A 25,675-nucleotide genomic window follows, 5' to 3' on the forward strand; every position below is an offset into this window, starting at 1 on the left:
TAATTTAATACTTTTTTTCGTTACCAGCAATGTGAAGGACAGAAAATATAAAGGGTTTAAATCATATTAACACATCCTTTCTGAAGCAAGCCATCTTAAGGTTACTTGTAGTCGTCCTCTCTCTCTGACAGCTTTTCCTTGCAGTAAAGTGTAAAGTTTTAAGTGCAATATTCAATAGCATGCAGATTAAGGAATATTATGACAAATTAATATATACTAAACACATGTTAATTTAGATTAATTATAATTTTTACTCTAATTTTCATTGTGAATGTTCCTAGAACTGAAATTACTAAATAATTTCTGTTATATTTATTTACAAATCTCGAGATAACTTTATCATATAAGGCGGTTTATCTCAATATTTCTATTAACTGAATTAGAAAATATCGAAAATAATAAAAATGCTACGAAGAATCATAAAAATAGAATTTCTTGCCAATATAACATATTTTATTTAGTAACAATTCGACTTTTCGTCTGCTTTTACCAACTATGGATTTATCTCGACTGGACTTTCAATTTAACGTGGAACCACGGTCTTCGGTATTAAGCCTACCGATTATCGAGTGACCAACTTAAAAATCATCCCAGAAGACATCCGGTTTTATCCAGCCTGGTTACTGGCGTGACTGGGATCATTTTCCTTGTCGGATTTTACACTCTTGCCTAGGACAATCACAAATATTAAACAATGACAACCATAAATTTACGACCATGCCCCAGCAGCATTCGAACCCGCGACTATTGCAACAGTAGGTGGACCATTCTGTCGCCGTTACCACTGCGCCATCGAAGCTGACAAAAAAAAATATTGTGAATGTTCGTAAAATTGAAATTACTAAATAATTTCTGTTATACTTATTTACTAATATTGATATCTGGAGATAACTTAATCATATAAGGCGGCTTATCTCAACATTTCTATTAATTGAATTAAATGTTAAATTATCGAAAAAATGTTGAAAACTTCCGGTTTAGGTAGAATTATTTTTTATTTTGAAATAACTCTATGTTACCGATTATTGTAATCAGTTTTACAATCTTAGCGAGTCTCGGAATGTGTTGTGTTGTTGACGATTTCAAAGAAATATATAATTACGCTTCTAGTTTGATTTAAAAAATATTGAAAGTTTAGATACTGTAGAGCATGAGGAAATATTCGGAATTCGCTTGTTTATATCTAGAACAGCACGTGGTGGATTAAGAAATATGGTTATTAGTGGTACCGTTAAATCCGGCTAGGAAAGTCGTAAACATCTACGTCTCGTACGTCGGACTTTGGCTGCGACAAGAGGCAACACAACGTCCGACGTCGAAAGATAAAGGCGCCAAACAAAGAAACAGATACACACAAACTACCTACAGATCTATGACACGAGGCCTACCATCAGAGACAAACCAAAAAGTAGCAGATGCAAAACCAAAACGCAAACAGTGGGCATGCATGCTCGAACCATTCGTTCGGTCGTCCGATCCCTAGTTGAAAAACAAACCAACATTACACAGCAAAACTAATTACACACCTATTTCGCTCTCGTCCATGATTATTTTTAAAACGTTCTCGTCCGCCTGACGGAATGATATGTAGTTCTATCGCGTTTCACCACGTCGGGTCCTTGAGACGCAACAGAGAACAGAGAATTAAAAAGAGATGGTTATGTTGTCGTTGTTGTTGTTGTGGTGGTGGTGGTTGTTATCGGTGATGCGAAAAATGATTCGGACACTTATGTTATCACATTGATGACGAGGGGACTGGTAAGGCTCACCTTGCTGTACAGCATACTAAGAAAAATCCAATCGAAAACGCTTAGAATAACTGTGGAAAACCTTGTCAAGGTCACGAACGCTACACCACCAAACTTTCCGCACAGATTCGCACTTTCCGGACTTTTCGAAAGTTTTCCCGCAGAAACGGTGGATGCGCACGGGGAGATGGACACTGCGTTTTGGGGCGCGCACGACAACTGACTGAATCGGCCCGATCAAAAGTAGCACGAAACTCGGGCACGGTTTTATTTTAAGAATCGGATGGCGAACCGGATCGTCCGTGGACGGTTCTCGGAATTCGCAGCAAAATATTTCGAGATTGCGCGTACCGACTAACTCGTCCTGCTGTTGTCTTTATACTGCGAGTCGCGATACCCGAGCGATAAATAGTCGTTCGGCTGGACGCTGCCGCCGATTGTCCGCGGTTACCGACGGATGGCGCTGGCACTCGGTTCAGAATAGGCGCGCGATTCGTTCTCAGAAGCGTTGAAAAACCGACGTAGAACGTAGAGGATTACGTAGAACTGGTTGGATTGGCGGGAAGGTGTATTCGGTCTCCCCATATTGATAACGACAGGATTGTTTGGCCTTTATGTCAGTGGACGCCCAAAAGAGGTTGTTACCGACGAAAACATTAAAAAAATCCACAAAATGATTTTGAATGACCGTAAATTGAAATTGAATGAAATAACAGACACTCTAGAGATATTAACTGAAAGTGTACATATCATTTACAAATATTTGGGTATGAGAAAGCTCTGTGCAAAATAGGTGCCGCACAATTTCCGTTTTGACCAAAAACAATGACGAGTTGATGTTTCGAAGCAGTGTTTGAAGATGATCAAGCGTACTAAATCCGAGTTTTTGCGTTGATATGTGACAATGAATGAAACATCTATCATTTCGTTCCGAAGTCCAATCGACAGTCATTCGGGTGCTGCACACGATGAACCCGCTCCAAAGCGTGCGAAAATGCAACAGTCGGCTGGCAAGGTTATGGCGTATCAACTGAACGTGTACATCATATCATTCACGAATATTTGGGTATGAGAAAGCTCTGTGAAAAGCGTGGGAAAACGCAACACTGGGCTGGCAAGATTATGGCGTCTGTATTTTGGAATGTGCAAGGAATAATTTTTATTGACTACCTTGAAAAAGGAAGGACCATCAACAGCGACTATTACATAGCGTTATTGGACCATTTGAAGGACCAAATCGCCGAAAAACGGCCGCATTTGAATAAAAAGAAAGTGCTGCTTCACCAAGACAATGCACCGTGTCACAAGTCAGTGAAACGATGGCAAAAATCCATGAATTGGGCTTCGAATTGCTTTCTCATCCACCGTATTCTCCAGATCTGTCCCCCAGCGACTATTTCCTGTTCTCAGATATCAAAATAATGCTCGCTGGGAATAAATTTTCGTCGAGTGAAAAGGTGATCGCCAAAACTGAGGCCTATTTTGAAGTAAAGGACAAATCGTACTACAAAAATGGTATTAAAAAGTAGGATTTTCTAGAAAAATGTGTTTTACTATGGTAGGCCGGGGACTTTTCAATTGCCTTTTCAATGTTATGTGAGTATATCTCATTAAGACCACAGTTCGTTGATCATATAGTCAATTCACAGCATTAAAAATAAACGTAAAACATTGAAGTTTGGCTCGCTTGAAGATTTTAGAGGTTGGGGGTTCATATTTTGGTAAAGACATTAGTACTTCTAAATTTGAACATAATCGATCAGGAATTGATTACGTCCAAATGTTCCAAATTACAATGGATGCTACATTTGATGAAACATGAGCTGAGTTAAGTAATGGCAATTTGAAAAGCTAGATTTATTGACTCATAAAGATTTATATAATATTTACCAAAGCAAACCAATTGAGTTCCATAGGTATACTGACGCTACGAGTGTTGAAGTATAAGTAAATGAAATAAAAAATACAGGACGTGTGTTATATATAACACAATTTTAATTTTTCAGTACCTACTCTACTTTAAATAAAGAAGATTTTATGTTAATCATAATAAATTAAGGACAATATGAAAAGTTAAAATAATATAGCCATAAAAGTATACATGGATATCCTACACACATGCTTTCATTGTTTTTATTGAATTAATTGAGAAGGGGGTTTCCATGATGTTTTTTACACATGGAAGAGATTCGATGAGGAAACAATGAAGGTATTTTTAGTGCTCTGCAAGATATATTATTGAGTAATTTTAAAGATAAGTCGATGTTTACGTTTTTACATCTTGATAATTAAATTATATTTGTTACCTTATATGTTGTGTAATTTTTTCGTTCGTCTTTTAAAATTAAGTATGTTTGTAAACGGTTAAATAACTTAGACATAACATATAAGCTTAAAATAATAGACAGTTAAGTTAATTAAATCTTAACTTTAGTTTCAAGTGGTTAGTCGTTAGATTAATTTGTGAATTTCGGAATATATATCGAAGTCTATCTTCGGTGTTCCCATATTGAAAACGCCACGATTGCATGTCTTCAGTGTTTTAATATCACCATACATTACAAGTCTTTTTAATGCCGTCCTGTGTCCCTTATCTTTAAATTATTTTTCAGACTGCTTACCTTTGCAAAGTACTTGACAATTCTGTCGTCCTACATTGATAATACCTGAATAATTAAAACGTTGACGATCCCATTCTTCATCCAATTTATGTAAGCATTGTTAAGATGTCTAAAATGATGATGCCAAACTTATTGTACTTATTGCATTAACTATTCATCAGCATTCAAATTTTTGTACTTGTAGACTGTTGTTTGACTCAAATCTGTTGTCCAAAATGACATGTTTTGACAATAAATTTATTTGTTTAACAATAACAGTCGTTACCTTTGTATCCCCGGAACGGATCATAGAAACGTGTTTGTTATTTTGTTGACCATCATTTTTTTCAATTCTACAGGGTCTTAACATTTTTCAAACTCTTTTTATTGGTAGTTAGGTGTACACCTACACCAGAGTCTATATACGTATGAAGTATTTGTCTTGAGTTTTAAGTTTTTACCTGCATTCCAATTGTCCGACTGTTGGCATCTAGTTCGATGTCTAATGGTTTGTTGTGTTGGTAATAGAGTCTGTCGTAATGATAATTTCTAAACATTCGACCGCCATTATCATAGGTTAAAACGTCTCCGGTAATTTGGCTAACAATACTAATTCAATATATTTGTCGTGGTAGTTTATTTTCTTCGACGACGAGACGTTGACAATTGTGGTACTGCGGCGAAGACATAACGGGTCCACGATGACTTCAACTGGTACCTAACTTCTGGTGGTGCTCTGCGACTAATCCGTAGCCACATATGTTACGATAAACGAAAGAAAACAAATAACGACGGTATTCGAGCGAAGCTGCCCAAAGCCTTCCTAATCAGAATGTCTGCCAATATGACTCAGATTGCGATCAAAGGAATATATTATGATTTAAACATAGGGCTGAAAGAAAGCTTTAGTCTAAATGCTGATGATTAGAAAGTAACAGTGATATTGATGTTAAAAGCTCTAAGAATCCAAAAGATTGTAAAAAAAATTTGGATATTTTTTTAAAAATTAAATGGAAATAATGAAATGAATTTTAAGGTTCAGTGTCCCAGCACTAAAATAAACTGTAATGAGGAAGAAATATTTGAAAGAATGTAATGTTGAAGGAACAAAAGTAAAATGGAAAAATAATCGTATTATATTATTAGTTATTATATCAATAATTTTATTATTGAAAATTTTGTATCAAAAAAAGATAACGTAAAATATACCATGGGTTGTTTACATGGCGTGACCGTTACTTATTAACGATATAAAATTAAATGTGGAAAATATAAATAGATAGAAGGAAGCGGCTCTGGGTTTACCTGTAGACGACGCTTCGGCAGTCGATGGTGGTACGTCTGAACTAAACTATGATCAGTGACTGAATGATTGAAGCTCCCAAATAAACGTATCGGGGTTGCCACATATTCGTTATCGTTTCATAGTTGGCGGTGCTAGCACCCTGCCCGTGTACAATATCTGGGATTATATTTCTGGATATTTTATAGTCCATTATTCCATGATGTAAAATTCGACATGCTACATGTGCAATGATGTCTCGAGAAAAAGACAGATTACATGACGATTTTGCGATATAAGTCAAACTCGGAGAAAAAAACATGAAATATCAATAAAATCTACAACCAAGATTTTACGTAGACTAGATCCAATCTTGTCGAATATTAAATCGAAACATAAATTTACAAACCAGCATGAAAATATATGCCTTAGGATATACCATATTCTAAGTTTCAGGTATCGCAGCAGAAATACCAAATCGGCATTATAGATTGTGAATAAAGGATATTCATGAAAGTTGGATTTAACCGAATCACAACCATGATTGGTCTAGCAGCAGTCGATAAGTAATAATCTCTGCTGGTGCTCTTTTATCAATAGTCGAATTCTATAATTTGTTTGCACTGGTATATTTAGCTGAGTTTTTCTCAACTTATTATAACCATTAAAATGGAGCTTGCCAAAACATTCGCAAAAATGTCCAGCATGTAACGCTGTCAAAAATTACTATCGTATAATAAATATTGAAATCATAGTCCAATATTTTTTAAATCAAACTGTTAAAAAAATAGGAAAATATGTACATAAATAACAAATAATATTAAATAATATCGAACATAATATACACTTTTTTCTTATTAAATAAGATTATGATGATATATGAGTCTGTTAAAGCTTGTCTAAAAAAATCAACACATCTGTTCAAAAAAAAAAAAACTGTGAGAATAATAGCAATAATTTTGTAATAATATAATGTACGCTTTCATTCATCGCTGGGACTCCACCAGGTATTCCCCAATAGTCTCAAAGGAAATAAAAACCAATTTATAGGTTGTATCTGTAGACCTAAAGTAGAAAGTTATTAAGTTTGATTGTTTTATAATTATTAGTGACTTCTTTATTTATTTTTTAAGTCGGTTCAATTTTTTTTGTTAAAAATATTTTATTTTTCTCTTTTTAGTGTTGGATATTTACTCAATAAATTGCGCAGTTATTTTATTTAATATTACAATAGGTAGGCCAAGTAAAGGTGCAGCCCATATGAGGAAAAATAGGAATAAAAAAACAATTATTGAAAATAAGGAACACTTCAGGCCCCGGTGTCCGCTACTTAGCCTAGGTATTTTGACAAATATGACTAAACACAAACAAATATGACTAAACAACAACAAAATGTTATTGTTCCTGTCGGGAATCGAAATAAAATTGTACGTATCTTTGAAATTTGAGCATTTCCCTCTATTTTCCCCCAACATATCCTGATTTGATTCCAATGGGACCTCGAAAGTACACTATTTCGAATAGAACGATAATTCTGAAAATCAGCACGCAATTGACGGAGAAATCGGCGAATATTGAACCTCCTGCTTTTTTAAAACCGGTTAAAAACAAATGCACCATAGCAAGGGAATGGACCAAACAAATGCCTTCGTGGCTCTTAGTATAGTAACATAGGCTCAAACAAGTAATAATTTTAAGGACATCTAGACACTGGACATCGAAAAATATATTCACAAAATTACCAACACAGTCAAATCTCTATTTTATCTGTGGTCCTAAAGTAAAAAAAACAATTCAAATAATTAATTGACTGAAAATTGACACAAAAAACGTCAATATTTCCTATGTCCATTGTTACAGCTTCATCACCTGTACATGTCATCTCATATCTGTCAAATTGAGTTAAAACCATCCCGGAAATTTCGATTTCGAACCTGTAAAGAAAATGTCCTCGTTCATCGCCCAACCCGAGAAGGAATGCGTGACTCCTCGCGGACATGGAGACGGTGATGGTATCCGACAGAACTTGTCCGCTCGCAAACGTCCGCCCGTTCCGTCAGCCAGAAAGTTTAACGCCAGAACGCCTAACGATCCTACCGTGCGCGTGAAGTTGGAGAGCGCTCTCAACGACATGTCCACCCCAGCTCGTCCTGTTTCGACACCGACAAGTCACAAGAAGTGCCTGCAGAAGTCGGCGTCTGTCGCTGAGATTACCCCGACAACAAACCGATCCAGAAAAAGGTAGAATATTGTTTTTGACTGTATATCTCATTAAAACTGATGGGTAAACTGGTAGTAAAACATTGTATTGGTCATAACTATCTTAACAGTACAAATTATCTTATTTCTTGTAACCCACATAAGGTATGTGTTTTTAAAATTTTTATTTATTAAAGGGTGCAAGAATGCTTCAACAGATTTTAGTTTAATGAGTTTTAATTGCTAAAATATTACTAATAATATACATAATAATTACAAAATCTTCAAACTTCAAAGGTCTTGTTCTATTTTAATTTTATGAAATGACTCTAATGATCAACGTGCCGTGATAATGTTGAGGTATGTTTACATAAAGGACATCATGTCACATTTAGCTAAACTTTTGAACTGCTACAAAAACTCTTTTAACAATGCTATTTATAATCGAAATACGTACGGTAGAACAAGAAATAAGCTATAAACAACAAAATTCTTAACCTTGCTTTCAAAACAATACAATACTTAAGCTAACTTAATATAAAGTTAAATAAAATATAAGTATAATATGATAGTAAGTAAAATAAAATAATAAAAATAATATAATGATATAAAATACCAGAGATTAACAATCAAGTAACATTAGAACTCTCATTAGTATCAGGTTCAAAACAAAAATGACCGCAGTAGTTCATTGGATTCTAGCTCCCGTAATCATGCTTGCAAATGGCAACTTTGCAACATCATGCGGAAACTGCCGAAGTTTACCGAATACCAACTGGACCTACCTAGGAATAGCTAATGTAATTAATAGCAATTTACAGAACCGATTATAATTAATTGGAAAAAAAACATCAATTTTGGGTTTTTTAATGTTCCCTAAGAGATATTATTGATGATCTCTTGCCACTTTTCTAATGAAACTATAATTTCGTTACTTTAAATCTTCTGCCAGAAAATGAAAACAGAAAACAAAACTTTTTGTTATTTTTTTAATCGCGTGCTTCAGTCGCATTGTTGTTAACGGTAAGAAGTTGAATTAATGGTTTAATGAGGTTCAATCAGCTTATGATGAACGATTTCTGCCTAATCCCACCAAACAATTGTGGAAATGCGAGCTTTGCAAATTCGAAGCCTTTTCGGGCTTCGGCTGCGATTTTCACATAATAATATGTTACTACGAATCGGAATCAATCATTTCGTTAATCTGGCCTAATTTTTTCCTCAGGTCATTATAGCAATTCACATGATTTATTGCAAATTTTAAACATTTTAAAGAACATACTTTGGACAAGAACTTTAATGTTAATGGTTTTTTGGCCAGTATTATTTATACTACCAAAGACAAAAATAGATTTATAGCTAAATATTTTTGAATAAAGTAGTTTTTTTCCATTGAAACAACTACAGTTACTTGTAAAAAATGCATGGTACTATTAATTTGTTTCATTTGTGATTTAAATTTGTCATTATTTTACTGACTATAACCGTTATCGCCTACATGACATGTTTTTAGCTGAAAAAATCGGAACCGCAAATGCTCAACATATTATTTTTATCAAGCATCGTACATCGTACATGATCTGACTCCTTTTCTCTTTTTGATTTTAAAATTACCACATACTGAGCCGATTGAAGGCATACAGAGGCATATTATTTAATAATTCTGTGTATCCTTATACAAAATATAATAGATATATATATAAGAGATATATATAATAAATAATCACCATGGATAAAACTATGTCATATTGAAACAAAGCGAAAGAAAACATTTCCCACTTGTCGTATGCCAATAGAAATAAATAATTATCAAGTAAATCCAAGATCATATTAACTGATAAAAGCTAATATGTCTATCGCCCACTATTTCTGGTTTTAGCCAGTAGTCAATTTATGACCAATCTGAGAATAATTCGAAAATGAATATAATTTCTTTGAAATATATTAAAATTAATCTGTTGCCACAAAAAGAATAACAAAAATCGATTATCGATTCATACATAATTAGATGAATAACGTTATTCACAATTGGAACTATTGACCAATTAAAATTAGTCAGTCATAAACACTGGTTAGTAACATGTGACTAGCTGCACGTAAAATTCATTATGCTCATTATATGATTTATAATATATGCATGTTTTATATATGTATAGGTAATGTTGAATGAAAAAATTATACTGATGAAATATTATGATGTTCACATGAAATTAAACATATAAAAATTACATCAGGCAATGTAAAATAATATAAATTATATAGAATAATTAAAAAGACGGGAAGGATAAATCATCAGCAGTCATTTGAGAAAACAACATAATTTTCCTTGCATATTGTTTATTATAAATTGAACAATAAAATTCTGCTATTACGCATAATAAATCAACAAGCATATCTAATACAAACAATTTAAATCGCATTTGTAACATATATTCATTTTATGTTATCGATAAAATTGGTAGTAGCGCTATCCCGCGTATATCTCAAAACATGTTTCCCCTCACATATTCTTATCATTTAGGTACACGGTTCGGTGTATCATAGCAAACGCTTTTTTACCCAACTTGACACAGGTTAATAGTTGCACAATTTTTCACTCTGTACAAACATAACCTTGAATCACCTTATCGGCGTAATTTATTTATGTACAGAACATAAACATGCCTTTTGTTAGAATACGCCGAATATAGTCAATACATTATTTATTACATACGGTTTTCAGAAATTAGTAAGGGAATTAATTACGCAATGATTTTCAGAATATTATAAGAAATATAAAAAACGTTTCGTGGTAATCATTCGCTTTAACATTTTTAATTGTTAAGTACATGTTAATTTTAGTCTAAACGATTCTTGTGATCATTTGTTTCAATTGTACTGTGATGCTGTAGCAGTAGTTTTCATTAAAGCTACATGCATCAATAGTAATACAATATTTTTAACAAAAAAAACGACTTATAAACCGACTATAAACCGAAATAAGGAACTATCTAAAAATTAAAAAAATAATCTAACTTATAACAGGTCAATCGAAAAGTCCCCGGCCTACCATAGTAAAACACATTTTGTTGGCAAAATTAGTTTTTTTTTATTCAACATAATTCCGTTCAAGGGTGATACACTGATTATAGCGACCCTTCAACTTTCCGATGCTATTTTTTTAGTACGATTTGTACTTTGCTTCATAATAGGCCTCAGTTTCGGTGATCTTGAGCGATTTGACGAAAATTTCTACCCAGCGAGCATTCTTTTGAGATCTGAGAAGAGGAAATAGTCGTTGGGAGCCAGATCTGGAGAATACGGCGGATGAGGAAGCAATTAAAAGCCCCATTCATAGATTTTTGCCATCGTTTCCACTGACTTGTGACACGGTGCATTGTCTTGGTGAAGCAGCACTTTTTTTCGGCGATTTCGTCCTTCAAACGGTCCAATAACGCTATGTAATAGTCACTGTTGATGGTCCTTCCTATTTCAAGGTAGTCAATGAAAATGATTCCATGCGCATCCCAAAATACAGACGCCATCGGATGACTGTATTGGACTTCGAAATGAAATGATGGAGCCATGTTTCATGTATTGTCATATATCGACCCAATAACTCGGTTTTATTACGCTTGATCATCTTCAACTACTGCTCCGAATCATCAACTGGTCGTTGGTTTTAGTCAAAAGTGAGCAAAAGTGAGTACACGTTCAGTTGATATCTTTAGAGTGTCTGCTATTTCATCCAATTTCAATTTACGGTTATTCAAAATAATTTTGTGGATTTTTTTTAATGTTTTCGTCGATAACAACCTCTTTTGGGCGTCCACTGCGTTCACCGTCTTCGGTGCTCATTTCACCACGTCTAAACTTAGCGTATCAATCCTTGATGGTTGATTTTCCTGAGACAGTATCCAGAAACTCGGCATCAAACCAAGTTTTTGCTTCAGCTGTAAAAAGCAATATTTTATCATTACGCGAAATTCCTTTTTTCCAGTTTTTTTCACAATAACAAAACTTGCTTCACTCAAAATGCTATAATTCACAAACTAATGATCCGACAGCTGTTCAATTTATACACGCATCTTCTAAGGGTTAGGGCTAACTAAAAACATATGGATTTAATTCTAGTAGTGCCATCTATGTATCAGGCCGGGGACTTTTCAATTGACTTGTTATATTTTACCTAAACCTATTTATCTATTTACAATATTATTTCAACTACTATCAACTAATCACTTTGATGTTGGTGCCGAATCCAAATAGTTATGTTAATTTAGATTTGTTTTGTTGCTAATTTAATTTTATGTATATATAACAAAATTATATTATTATTTTCGTATTGTTTGAGCTCGGATGTTTTCAATGTAGATGAGCGTTGTCATGCTGAAGAATAACATTGTTGTGTCATTGCTGTAATCCACAGCGATCCCTATTCATGGTTTCACCGAGTAGTGTCGTCCAATCGACGTTTTTTTGCATTTCCATGTTCCTCAAGCAATTGGAAACGTTACTCCCAACAATCCTGCATATTTTTCTTGTGTTTTAAATAGATCATCATATTCAAATCATCGTCTTCGTATTTTTTCGGATGTCCAGAATGTTATTTATCTTCGGTGTCAAAATCACCACATTTAAAACTTCGAAATCAATATTTATATGTTGAAATCGATGGAGCATGTTTGCCATAAGCTTCACACAGTATCCGATCCTTCAAATTGAAGTAAAATGTAACACTTCCCGGAATACGATTTGCTCCGTACAAATTCAGATATTTTCAATATACTGAAAACATTTTTTGTTCACACATTCAAGTAACACATACTGAAAAATGAATCAAGTTAGCATGAAGTTTTAAGCGATTAAGTCATTCTCATACTAAAAAACAGCCAAAATAAATCATTACAAACATATTTAATGACTTAAAAGAATGGGGTATTCATAATCATAAAGATATAAAACTAACTGAAAAAAAAAGATGAAAAAATAAGACTTCTGGAAATCATTTGGATCAATTTCAAGTTCAGAATTCTCAGTTTCAATAAGTTCTACACTAATTTTACAATAATACCACACTAGAAATATTAATAACGATTTTACCAGCTAAGTGATTTGATTTTGCATAGTTATATGATGCAAGATTTATAATATATGACTGATTAATGTTTGAAATTTATATGAATAAATTAGCTTCGTATAACATGGAAAAATCAATTACTTCGACCTATTTATTTCGTGTACTAAAAAATTATATATTATATAATTATATATACCTAAATTTAATTTCTTGTCGGCTTGGTTGGTGTACTGTTGCGTTTGTTGCGGGTTCGAATCCTGCTGGGACATGGTTGTAAATTTATATTTGTGATTCTTTAAAATTTTTGATTGTCCTTAGGCAAGAGTGCAAAATCCGACAAGGAAAATGATCCCAGTTACGCCAGTAACCAAGCTGAGTAAGACCGGATGTCTTCTGGGATGATTTCTAAGTTGGTCACTCGCCAGTGATCAAGTCCAGATAAACCCTCGTTGGTAAAAAGGACATTTTAAAATATAAAAAAAAAAATATTTCGTTGATTATTATATAGATTGAAAATGATGTTATAATGATAATGAAAATGCTTTATTTACGAGTTTGAAAATGAATATATATACTATTACACATTAATACAATACTAATATATACAATATTTATACTATTATAAATAAATATAAAATACTATTGAGACTATATTAATAATTAAATTTTAAATATATATATTTTTATAGAATCGTTGTATTCCTAATTATATTTACTACTACAGACACTTTGTATGTATCAGTAAATGAAACACGACATAAAATCTTATTTTTTATTCACCACTGGCTGTCGATTATTCGCAACCAGTTGGACCTAACTGGTACACCGTTGACGTCAATGCAAATATCAACATGCCAACTACAAGAAGAAGGGCTTTTGAAACTACGCTTAACAGTAACCGGTCAATATATTTACAGTTCGCTACATGGTTTTCTATATAAGGTTTTAATGTGCTATAATATTAGCAAATTTAGTAATACTCTTTTTATTATTAGTATTTTAATTGTTGTGTGTATAATGAAATAACGGGACTTTATGTTTTAGTCGACAAATATTATCCATCACTAGCTAATTCTTTTTCCGACATTTCTAACAGTATAATATCAGATTATTGCATATATTCTAATATATTTTTCACGTTGAAAATATTTTCCATCATGTTCTACAACTTCTTCCATATTTTTCACAACTTTGGATTCATTTTCGATATTCTTCATCATTTCGAAATCGTGTGCCAAAATATGCTGCATCAATCTGTATACGTGGTAATCAGGAGGCACTATGTCTGGCGAGTAAGATTAGAATTTCACCCATCACAACTTTTACAATGTGGGATTATGTGTTGTCATAGCTAATGTTTTTCATTTGACGTCGTTAAAGAGCTCCAGTAATATTTTCTTTTAGCTTTAGCGGGTTATAATATACTAGACCTGGTCCACTCCAACATATTCACAGCAAGACTTCTGTGTCGATGTACTCGATATACGACGATGTTTTCGACGGTAACAACCTCTTTTCGGCGTTCACTACGTTCACCGTCTTCGGTGCTCATTTCACGACGTCTAAACTTAGCATATCAATCCTTAATAGTTGATTTTCCTGGGAGAGTGTCCGGAAACTCGGTATCAAGCCAAGTTTTTCCTTCAACGGTATTTTTTCCCTTCAAAAAGCAATATTTTATCAATATGCGAAATTCCTTTTTATCCATTTTTTTCACAATAACAAAAGTTGGTTCATTCAAAACGCTATAATTCACAAACTAATGATCCGACAGCTGTCAAATTTATACACGCAACTTTTAAGGGTTAGCGCTAACTAAAAAATGGATTTAATTCTAGTAGCGCCATCTATGTGCCAGGTCGGGAACTTTTCAATTGAGCTGTTACTGATCTCCTATGATAGGTTATTTCAGATTTAATTTCAAATTTTGGGTCTTTTTACAGTTTTGGATTTTCGCTATTTCTTGCCTTCGATATTAATTCCACTGTTTTTAAGGTTTCTGAACCACCTATGACAAGTTCTTTCAAGTTAAGTTATTCTTCTACCATATAATTTTATAGGCAGTTAATGCATATCAATAATAGATTTGTTTAAAAACCCGAAATATAAGCTTATTATCAAAAGAGGTTGAAAATTCCAGAATAAAAAAAGAAAAAAATATATCACGTCAGTAAAATAACGCTATATATTGAAAGGTTTTGTTGTTAGCCAATATTTAGTGTTACCATTCGAAGAAAATAGTTTTAACAAAATTTATTGGAGGCTTTTTTTGGAATGGTAGCAAAGTATTTCTACATTTAGTTATATGCAAAACCAAGTTTTTTAGTGATTAAAAATTACTCTACAATGGAAAAACTATATCTGAAATAGAAATAGACGGGGAAATAGTATTTCATTTCTGAAGTTTCGTTCATACGTAATAGAATTTTATTGACTCTGAATCACTCTTAATGATGTTTATCTTCAAAAGTATTTTTTTTATATCTTCATTAATGTTTCCAATTTTTTTCTACTTTTCTGGCCCTCTTTGCATTCATCAAATAATCACCAGCACCAAATAGAAATATACTGTTCTTATCCCTCTTAAAAGTTATGTTGTTGATAGATGATCTATCATAGGCAGTGTTGAGCGAATACATCTTAAGCAGTTATTGTTTACTGCTAAATTTGCGAGGGTGGAGTCAAGGAATTCGTTCCATAATGAAGTTGGCGCAACAATAACTGTCACCAATATAGTCTATCCTACAGATAGATTATATATAGATTTTTGTTACTTAAATTGAAATAAACGGATCACCTCAAAACATATTTTCCCCTAAAATAGCGTTACTTGTGGTGGTGAATGCATATTTGTTGTTATCTATCTATCATGTCAACAACAAATAAGCTATTATATATATGTTGATATTTTGGTGGTGCTGCACTAATAAGAACATAAACATACAGGCTTATTTTACACCTTGTTGCACACTACACATTGTTGCACTACATTTTACCAACTCATATGAATTGTTAATCATTTTTTTTTCAACCACAATGGAGACAATATGTTCATCATGAAAAAACCTTAAAAAATCTTAAAGAAAATAATTATAATGCCGGAAAGACAAGTTTTAATTACCAAACTAATTCAATAGCATGTCAGAGGTAAATGGATATACGAAATGACCCTATGAAATTTAATACGTTTGCTGTTACTATTCGAAGAATCCCCAAACATCAAATATTCACAATATACACTACGCAAAAACTATCAAGGAGACTAACTTTCTATATTATTACTTATTTCATCTGTAGTTCAAAGGTATTTTTTACAGTTAAATACTACGTAATAATTACGTTAATTCTTGTATATAGTGATTACATTTGGTTAGTTTGTATGGAATTTTTTATTTTAAGTTTACATATTATATAGATCGATAATAGGACAGTGTATAATCAAATATTGCCTAATAGTTATTTTATAACATGCCATTGTGGGTTAAGGATTTGTTTGACGACAGCGTCGAATGAAAGTAACAGGTGGGCCAATTTCAATTGCAGCGAGCTCAATCTTAAACGGACTTGCGTCACTATTTGCGTTGTATTGGGATCCAGTCAAGATTTCAGTGTGGGTGTTGGTGATTCTTATAGTTTTGTTTAGATTTTCTAAATATTTTGAATTAATCGGTTTCTTAATTCGCATAAATTTTTGCACAATCTAAATCTATGAAGCCTTTTTCTTCTGAAAAGTGTTCTTCAAGCAAGTGAAAATCAAGCAAGAAAATATTCTTTCGTTTATATTAGTTTGAGTCTAATATTTTCGATTCATAAGAAAATCATTTTCAAGGAATCATTTTTGGCACTGCTTCATAATTGTTGACGAAGAATAGATTATATTATAATATATTAAGTCTAAAAAATAGTTCAAATTATGGGCTTTATGGAATCATTTTAAAGTATTTAAGCAAAATAGTTTACAGTGATTCATGTTAAAATTATGTTATTCAAAAATAAGTTATTCATGAATAAACGTGAAAAATAATTGGAAACATCTAGGATATATTACTTAACAAATATCTCCGGATTTATCTTTCATTTACTTACTCCTTTTTTATATAATTTATTCTTTAAATATACATATATACAAATTTCATAAATAATTGATTTAATGTTGAAACTATATATAAAGAGAGGTAAACATTAATTTTTTTTGAAATAACACATTTTATTTAAAATGTTACTGCATGAAAAGAAATAATAAATATATAATTACTATATGACTTTCTATTTTTGTAAAAACACCATATTTAAATTAATTTACATATATGAACAATTAACATGAACTCCAACTAAATACATAAACATTATCATAAACAAGACCAAAATCGTTTAGATGAAATCGAGCCAATATAGTTAAAACCAAACGAAAAAGCCAGCACTATATATGTAAGCAGTGAAATTGTCCTAAAAATCTCCAAATATGATCAACTACGGTCCCTACATCAGTTTTTGGTAGTGTTCTTGATCAACAAACCCCATTAATGAATTGACTACCTCGAGGTTTCGATTAACATATTGTACATTTACTAGCCTAAAACGATTGGATGATCTTACTTTTAAGGTAAAATATATTTTATTTAATTTTAAGTCAATACATCATTATTTTTACAATTTATTTACCTATTTTCTTATACAATAATGCATTATTTTATCCTTGTTTATTATTAGATGATTAGGGTGGCGTTAATAGTTTTATGTTTTGTTTATTTGATCCAGATCTACTTTTGTTAGCAAATGTAATTATTTCGTCTTCGATCTTCCCTGATTCTCTAAATTTCACATTATTTGACTCTCACTCTCAACAAATAGCTACCATATACTATGTCTAGATATCATGTTTAAAATAAATGTCTAATTATTACCAGTTACTACAATTTTTGCTATTATTCTTGATGGACAATCCTCATTAATAAATTGACTCCAAGACAACAAGGATAATTTTCTTCTCTGTTCTTGTTATCATTAAATTTTGGCATATGTTGACTGGCACCTATTCGATGCCTTTGAAAATGATGTATTATAAATTTTGCAGCTAACATTCCAACAATAAATAAAATTGATGCTGTTTGGATTTTATAACTTTTAAAAATTTAACCTTACATTCGGCACTTACCCTTGTTCCTCCATATTTTAAAACCAATGTATGCTGAACCCTAATAATAACATAACTAATTATTATTCCTATAAAATTATTAATATAACACAAAATCTAAATATTCTAGATTTTGTTAGAAAAGGAAGATCATATAGTTTATTCTTTTGTATGGTTTTTTTATGCAGCATAGTGCGCATGCGCCAAAAGCGGAGATATTTGTTAACTAATATATCCTGAAACATCTGCATTTGATAGGGAAAACATGTCCTGAAGAATATATAATTAATTCTAGAATTATTATGGAAATAATTTTTAGTTATTACTATATTTAGTTTTTGTTTGTTGAAAAAAATTCTAATTATATCCAATTTACTAGATGCTTGAATTTGTTTTATTTAGCGATATCTAACATATTGGTAAAAATGTAAACAACTATTATATTCTAAAATAATCTCTATTATATTTAAAATTCCGTTTAATACTATTGAATTCAGTGTATACAAATGTTAAGCATAGTACGCTGAAAATTGCTGACAACAACAAAAATAGTTTCATTTAAGTTTCATTTCATTTAACATGTTTGAAAACAAAAAGTTTTAAGATTTATTGAATGAAGACATAGCTCGTACTCTCAAGGGTAGGCATATATGTTGTACGTTTGTAGGAAATCAACATATACCTTGCAGTGTATTAGAAACTGTCAAAAATGAATAAAACAATTCCGCAGTAATATATACATACATGTATACCGACTTAAACTGAATAAATTGAACGACGTATTATTGCGAAAATCTATTGTTGGTAAGAGGTCAAAAGTAATAGTAACTACTGACCAGCAATAGAAGTTGGTTAAGATGCAGCTTAAACAGAATATAAGTTTTGCCTCATCCACCATACTCGACAGACATATCGCTTTCTGAACAACTGAACATGTGTCAGGTCAATGAATCATGATTATCGGTATATATGCATGCATCAAGTTGAAATGGACAAATTACATTCTTACTTTTCATTCTTTTTGACCAAAATAGCATGTATTACTTTTTAAATAAAACAAGTTATAATGTTTTCCCTTACAGAATTGTTCGAACTCCCAATGATTCATTTGAAATATATGCCACACCACGATGCCTAGACAAAACTTCCATTCAAAAGAAATGTCGCAACGAACAGTTTACTTGCGCTCTTTTCCGAAGACTGATCTTGTTGGCTTGGAGACGATGTCGTTTATCCAAGAACGCGTTGGAAGAGTCCTTAAATAATCGTGAGCAACAGGTACATCATTATTTATTTAATATTTTTTAAGAATACGTATTTATTTATATATAAGATTTGTTTTGAGTATTCTTATTAATTATTTCAGTTAACATCGGTAATTTGAAATTTAACGGTACAAATATATTTGTAAATTTAAATTTCAGTTCACTTTATTTTAGTTATAATATTACTTTAGCTTAATATTATAATTCGTGGCAAAATATTTCAGTAATATATAATTTTTTTGTTATCGTATATACGAAATAGTATATTATTGTAGTCTACAAGCCTACTGTAAAATCGCGATTTTATTTAACATGGGGCTTTTAAGAACGTTAGTTGTACCTATATAAAGTCAAAAAAAGCAAAAAATATTTGTTAAAATTTATGGTTTTTGTCAAATCCCGAAATACAAAAGGCGAACCAAGAGTCATAAATAGACTGGCCAATTCTATATTTGTATTTATTTTTACATGTTTACTACACATAGATGGACATAATTTATCCACATATATAAATGTATATATTTCAAAAGTTATAGTTCCTGTTTTCTTTTGTTAGTGTTATTGCATTTTATACCCGAGAAATTGAATATAGGCAGAAACAAATTGATTGAAGATTAATTGATCCATACGTTAAATTAAATTAGTTACCAAATTAGAATACCAAATTTTAGTTTTTTACCAGATCTAAGTTAATAATTCCATTGAAGCTTATTTGTCTTGTTATAACAGATTTTTATTTACTTATTAATTTACCTTTATTTTTTAACATAAGCTGATTATGTGCTACTATCAACACGTGCCAAACCAATTAATCTTTTAATAGCTTAATCTGGGTCATAATTGTATATTTTTGAGTGCTATTAATTTGATTTAATTATGTTATACTAATTAATTTTAATTTCTTGATTGATATTTTTTATGCTTTAAAAAATTAAGAATAAAATTTAATTATAATATTGGATTCAAACTATCTAGATATTTTTTATTAATTAAAGAAGAATGAGTGTTTTAAATATTTATGAATGAAGAATTTTAGAAATATATTGCCTTTTACGTTCGTTTTTTCGTTATTTTATTGTAACTAATTAACATCAACATTATAATATGAAGGCTTTATAATAATAACCTCACCTTATTCTTGTGTATTTACGGTTTAAAAAATAATATCAATAGTTTAATACAAAGTAAATGCGGTCAACAATTCATCTTTATCTTTTGGATTATTTCTATGATTTCAGTTTATGTCATTTGACGTCCCCCTCTTTGACGTACAAACCATATATTTCTTCTATCAATCTATTCCATAAAAACAACTGTTATTAAGCGTCTATTTCAGTACATTATATTTGGTTTTTATAATAATTATTTAGGACCTGTTGCTTCATTGGCAAAACTAAAAAAGTAAAACATAACTACGGATTTCGTCCGAATATAAGTGATTTGCTTGACTTGTTTATTGAAGGAAGATGATCAGAAGAAGAAGACGACAATAATTTTTTTGATCAATATCTCAGAATTTTCAACTAAGAAATCTATGTAGAACTCCTTTTCATCTTGATTAAGTTACGTTTTATCTCAAATATCTTATTATTGATCAATGACCTATTATACTTGTTTAATTAGTATTCGCAAATTAAGATACGAAACGATTTGGAGTTTTTCGAGTATTATGAAATAAATTACTAATTTAGGATGAACGTTACTTTTTATGTCTAGTAGACCTCTATCGTGGTAGTTACATACTTCATCGTGTACTATATCGTATATATATATATATATATATATATATATATATATATATATATATATATATATATATATATAATTCAAGTCATTCTTGGTAATTATCAACAGTAATTGAAAAATGTTGGCGACATTATTGTAAACATATATATATTGGAATAGTTCCAGAGTTATGGTGTTATTTGGGTTATTTATGATTTCTGTGTAAAAGTGAAGATTAACGTTGTACTATTTTAATCTAAACTTGATTTAATAGTTTGTAATATTATAGTACATGTTTATAATTATTATTATATCCTCAATAAAATTGAGTTTGTTTCATTCTTTTTCTTGTAATTTTTTAGGAGTTTAAGAACTTTTGTCGCTGCAAGTAAATACAATCTTTATATTTCGGTATTTTTTTGCTATGGTGTAACGTTATCTCACTTGGATATCTTAATTTTAATTCACATATCAATATAAAGAGAATAAAATGTTCGTACAATTTCTATTAACAAATCATCAGAACAAATAATGTCATTAACATTTTAATACTTTAATTTTATGCATCTCGGTTTAAAAACAGTAGTTATTTCCTTTTTATGTTGTATTTTATAATTTCTTCCTCCTTTTCATTTTTGTCATTTTATTATAACCATGTTTATCGCATTGCATTTATATCTGCGGTATTAGTTGAATAACCACAACTCTTTGGTCCAAATTGCCTCAAAAAATTTGGCTTTAATTCTCCTTGGATTATTCATTCATTTATGAAATGTTGCTTAAATATATAACATGATTTTGACCGGGTTATGAATTCAGATTCCAGAATGAATCAGTCATTGAATGGTTGACATTCCATGGTAGTATCCGTACTAATATTTGATTCGATTTATATAAGCACAACTAGTTACAGCTGATTAATTTTTACGAAAAACCTGCACCGCTTGGTCTCATCTCGCCACCTACTTGAATATGTGCTTCTGGTGGACTAGCTAAAATAATCACAAAACTCACGTCGCCAATTTTTAATTAAATGTCGGAAAATAATATCTAAAATAAATGAAATAAAATAATCTCTTAAAGTTATTTGATATTTGTTAATCTTTTATATAAAGCGGCTTCGTTTAAAATAAGGCATGATAGGAAAGACAGTCATTAAGGCTCATTTGCCCAATTTGAGATAAATGAGTAAATTTCATAGATTATGTGCTTTATATGTATTTTGTCATTTTTTCACTTAATAAAAAACATTCATTCAGAAAAATTGCCAAAATATTCCATCTTTCTGCTAACGTGGTGATACTGAATTTTCTGTTTTACGACAAAACATAGTCAAATGTGTTCAACAAACGTCGGTAAACATCTGCAGTAAGAGCTTCAGTTGGTTTGAGCAACTATATATACTTATACTGTCTAGAAAATCCGCTTCGGTATCAATTGGGTGTTGATTAATTGGCTGCTTAACTGTCTGAAAGTTATTTGAGAGTTTGAGCTGGGTTTTGCACCAATAAATCCTGATTCGAACTTTTTTGGACTTCTAGGCCGTTATTTGTCATTGATATCAAAAGCATCAGATGTCAATCCTTAAAACCACAACCTAGCATTGGGATACATCATATTTTCCATAGTTTTTATATTTTTTATAGTTTATTTCTTGCTACATCCAGCAGCATCGCTATAAATTTATTGTTGTATATAGAGAAATATCAAAGCCATCAAAATTAATACGTTGTGTTGTTGAACAGCTGTTTTATACTGATCCTTCACATTTTCACTAATAGATATCGCTGATAGTATCAAAATATATGTAAGAATTTAATAATAACTGTTCTTGTTATTTCAACGGTCGATTCAAATGCATCCATAATGATTTATAGCAATTTCTCATAACTGACTACAAACTTTCAATTATGTAGCATTTTTGGATAGTATATTTGAACCTGATCAAATGTATATTGTCTCCTTAAGGGGCTCAGATTTCTAATTTTAATTCTAAGTTCTTAATTAGAAATCCAAGGTGTCGGAAAAATCCTCATATTTTCAAGCAAAATGAAAGCAGCATTATTTGTTGTTGTTATATACAGTTATTTCCATTCGGCACTCCCATATACATTTACTCCTTTAGGAGTAGTTAGTAATTATTCCTTTATCTTTCTTCCTACATCCTTAGCATCATTAAAATCATATATTACAAACACTCTTATGTTAGCTAATTTTCCCATAGTCCCTCCACCTTCCAGAAGACGGGACAGAAATGATTTCAGATACAGAAACAGCAATAGAACCGGTTCAATATCAATAATAATAACAACAGTAATGATTCCTTCACCCACTACTATTCAATGGAATCTAAATGGCTTCTTTCCAAAATTGGAGGAGTTAAAATATACACTTTGGGGATCTACTTGATAAGAGTAGATACGATTCATTTACCGAATACTGTGTCACCAACACATATATCTTTGGCTCCTGAAAAACTCTCGTCTATCGATCTTTCAGTCTGCCCCCTTTATCAATACAATGGTCAATTATAGGAGATTCATGTGGCAGTCATCATCTTCCGATATTAATTCAGACTGACAGTACTAGTAATAATCCAAAATATATATTTAAATATTCGGACTGGTATTTATATGAGGTTTTTTTTCAAATTCCTCAATTCATATCTGTAAACGTTAGCGCTAGTATTAATAATTTAATAAAAAATGCAATCAAGGAGACAGCATACAGCTATGAGTGGTGGCACTTCACAGAGGACTTCAATATATTCTCTCTTGATTTAAACTTGCATTAATTGAATTATCATAAAATTCAAAATAGAAATCCAATTTTTTCTTAAAAATTGCTTAATTTCATTTCCTTGTTCCTCTTATTGACTTCAAAATTTCTACTTTTAAAACGTTAAAGCCAAAAACGACAATTAAGTTATAACGGGGCAATGTCATCACAATTTGCAATTTGCAAGTATTTGATAGCCTTCTTCCGCAGATCAAATCAAACGTATTGCTTGAAACTTGCATTAATTGAATTATCACAAAATTCAAAATAGAAATCCAATTGTTTCCTAAAAATTGCTTAATTAATGTCAATTTAAAAAAAAAACAGAATGGGCGATTAAAACAGAAAATTAATGAAGATGATAATGTAGTGTAACATTCCCAATGAATACCCTGTATTAACAAAAAATTGTTCTATTTAAATTATGATATTAACTCTTTATTCCATATTTGTTTTTATATTTGCAAATATGTAAAAATGTAAAAGATCCATGCATATATATCAATTCATAACTGAGAAAACTTGGCGAAAGTATGTTATTATGTATTTAAAACACATATTTTGGTAAGGATCCAAAACTATAATATTATTTGGGTTATGTGCGATTACTCTACATAAATAGGCGAATACAAATTGCTTCAATATCCGTTATTTTTAATTATCATATACCCACATTTGATTCCCATTCATTTAATCTATAAATTTTAATACGTTTCTGATTTATTTGTGTATGATTAACGGCTATTTGCGATTATGCGATTAATTTTTTATATAGTAGTTATTCATGCTCATAACGTGACTTGTACTTGTTAATTTTGCCAGTATTTGTTCATTTGATTCATCACCGATTGATTAATTGGCTTAATTCATTGTCATTTATTTATTTTCGTGTCACCTTCTTGAAATTTTAATTATATCTACGTGATATAATCAAGTTTCATTATTTCTCAATAGCTTATCGTAATAAGCCAATATAAGGTATTGTTTTCCTTGTTTGTCGTCATACATATGTGGTAGGATTTAAAAAATTTCTGGTGCATCAAATGTGGTTTAAGGCTATAAATCAAATTTGTTTATTTATATTAGCTCATAAAGTAAACTGCCTTAATATTTAAAATTTTTATTTATTTTGAGTTGAAGCCATAAAATTTGAAGTTATAATAGAAACGAGTCTTAATGAAGGTACAAATTTATAAAGTGTAAGCCACTTCTTTTTCAGTTGGTACTAACCTTCAAAAAAGAAGCTGTTAAAAGTTACTGTTTCTTTACTGCTTCTTGATGGGAAAAAATACAGTTCAAGCTAATGGAACCCCGCTTAATGAGAAACAACATTAAAACGTTGGTTTGCTGACTTCAAACGGACATCCAAGTGGGGCGGTAACACAGAAAACATAAACAAAGTCCACAAGATTGTTTTAAATGATCGAAAAGTAAAGTTGCGTGAGTTAGCTAACATCGTAAAGATTTTAATAGAACGTGTTGGTTTTATATTGCATGAGCATTTGATTATGTTGTATATTAATCCCAAGTGCCAGACCCGGTCAAAAGCTTGTGAGAATTAGTTGAATGGCTAACATTTAATAGCTGCTCCTTTTCTGATCGAAAATGTTATTGATTCCACGTGGATCGATTGTTTAGTGTAATATTCTAATGGGTAGTGAAATATATTGCTAAGAATTTAAACTATGCAATTGTTGTAGATTTATTTCAAAATTTCAATTGATTAATTGCAATTTTATTTGCATTTCGTCAATATTAAATTTCATCACTTATTAGTTGTATACGCTAACTTCAACGTAGGTGGGGTTTTCCATTTTTTATTTGTTTATTTACCGGAATAATAATCAGTTAATTATCTTTGCAATATATATGAAATCCAATGTCC

At 31.1% G+C, this 25,675-nt stretch overlaps 2 protein-coding genes across 5 annotated transcripts in view; one reads left to right on the forward strand and one right to left on the reverse strand.

Annotated features, from left to right (window-relative positions):
- Dl (dorsal) overlaps nucleotides 1–2,191 on the reverse strand; it is a 74,378-nt gene extending 72,187 nt beyond the window's left edge. The window contains exons 1-2 of one of the 3 annotated variants that reach the window (XM_076394836.1): nucleotides 1,770–2,154; nucleotides 1,527–1,618 (exon numbers count right to left, since the gene is read on the reverse strand). In XM_076394836.1, coding sequence (XP_076250951.1) covers nucleotides 1,527–1,545 — 19 coding nt within the window. In that variant the 5' untranslated portion in view covers nucleotides 1,546–1,618; nucleotides 1,770–2,154. Of the gene's footprint in view, nucleotides 1–1,526; nucleotides 1,619–1,769 lie in introns of all 3 variants that reach the window. The other 2 variants (XM_076394834.1, XM_076394835.1) reach the window with 2 other exon arrangements.
- LOC143190510 (uncharacterized) overlaps nucleotides 1,639–25,675 on the forward strand; it is an 84,679-nt gene continuing 60,642 nt past the window's right edge. Inside the window, exons 1-3 of one of the 2 annotated variants that reach the window (XM_076394837.1) lie at nucleotides 1,639–1,758; nucleotides 7,491–7,871; nucleotides 19,105–19,300. In XM_076394837.1, coding sequence (XP_076250952.1) covers nucleotides 7,576–7,871; nucleotides 19,105–19,300 — 492 coding nt within the window. In that variant the 5' untranslated portion in view covers nucleotides 1,639–1,758; nucleotides 7,491–7,575. Of the gene's footprint in view, nucleotides 1,759–6,888; nucleotides 6,970–7,490; nucleotides 7,872–19,104; nucleotides 19,301–25,675 lie in introns of those variants that run through there. The other variant, XM_076394839.1, reaches the window with a different exon arrangement.

Source organism: Rhynchophorus ferrugineus, unplaced genomic scaffold (genome assembly GCF_030347505.1).
Source record: "Rhynchophorus ferrugineus isolate W39M unplaced genomic scaffold, kcgeb_rfMv2 rfM2, whole genome shotgun sequence".
NCBI lineage: Eukaryota > Metazoa > Arthropoda > Insecta > Coleoptera > Curculionidae > Rhynchophorus > Rhynchophorus ferrugineus.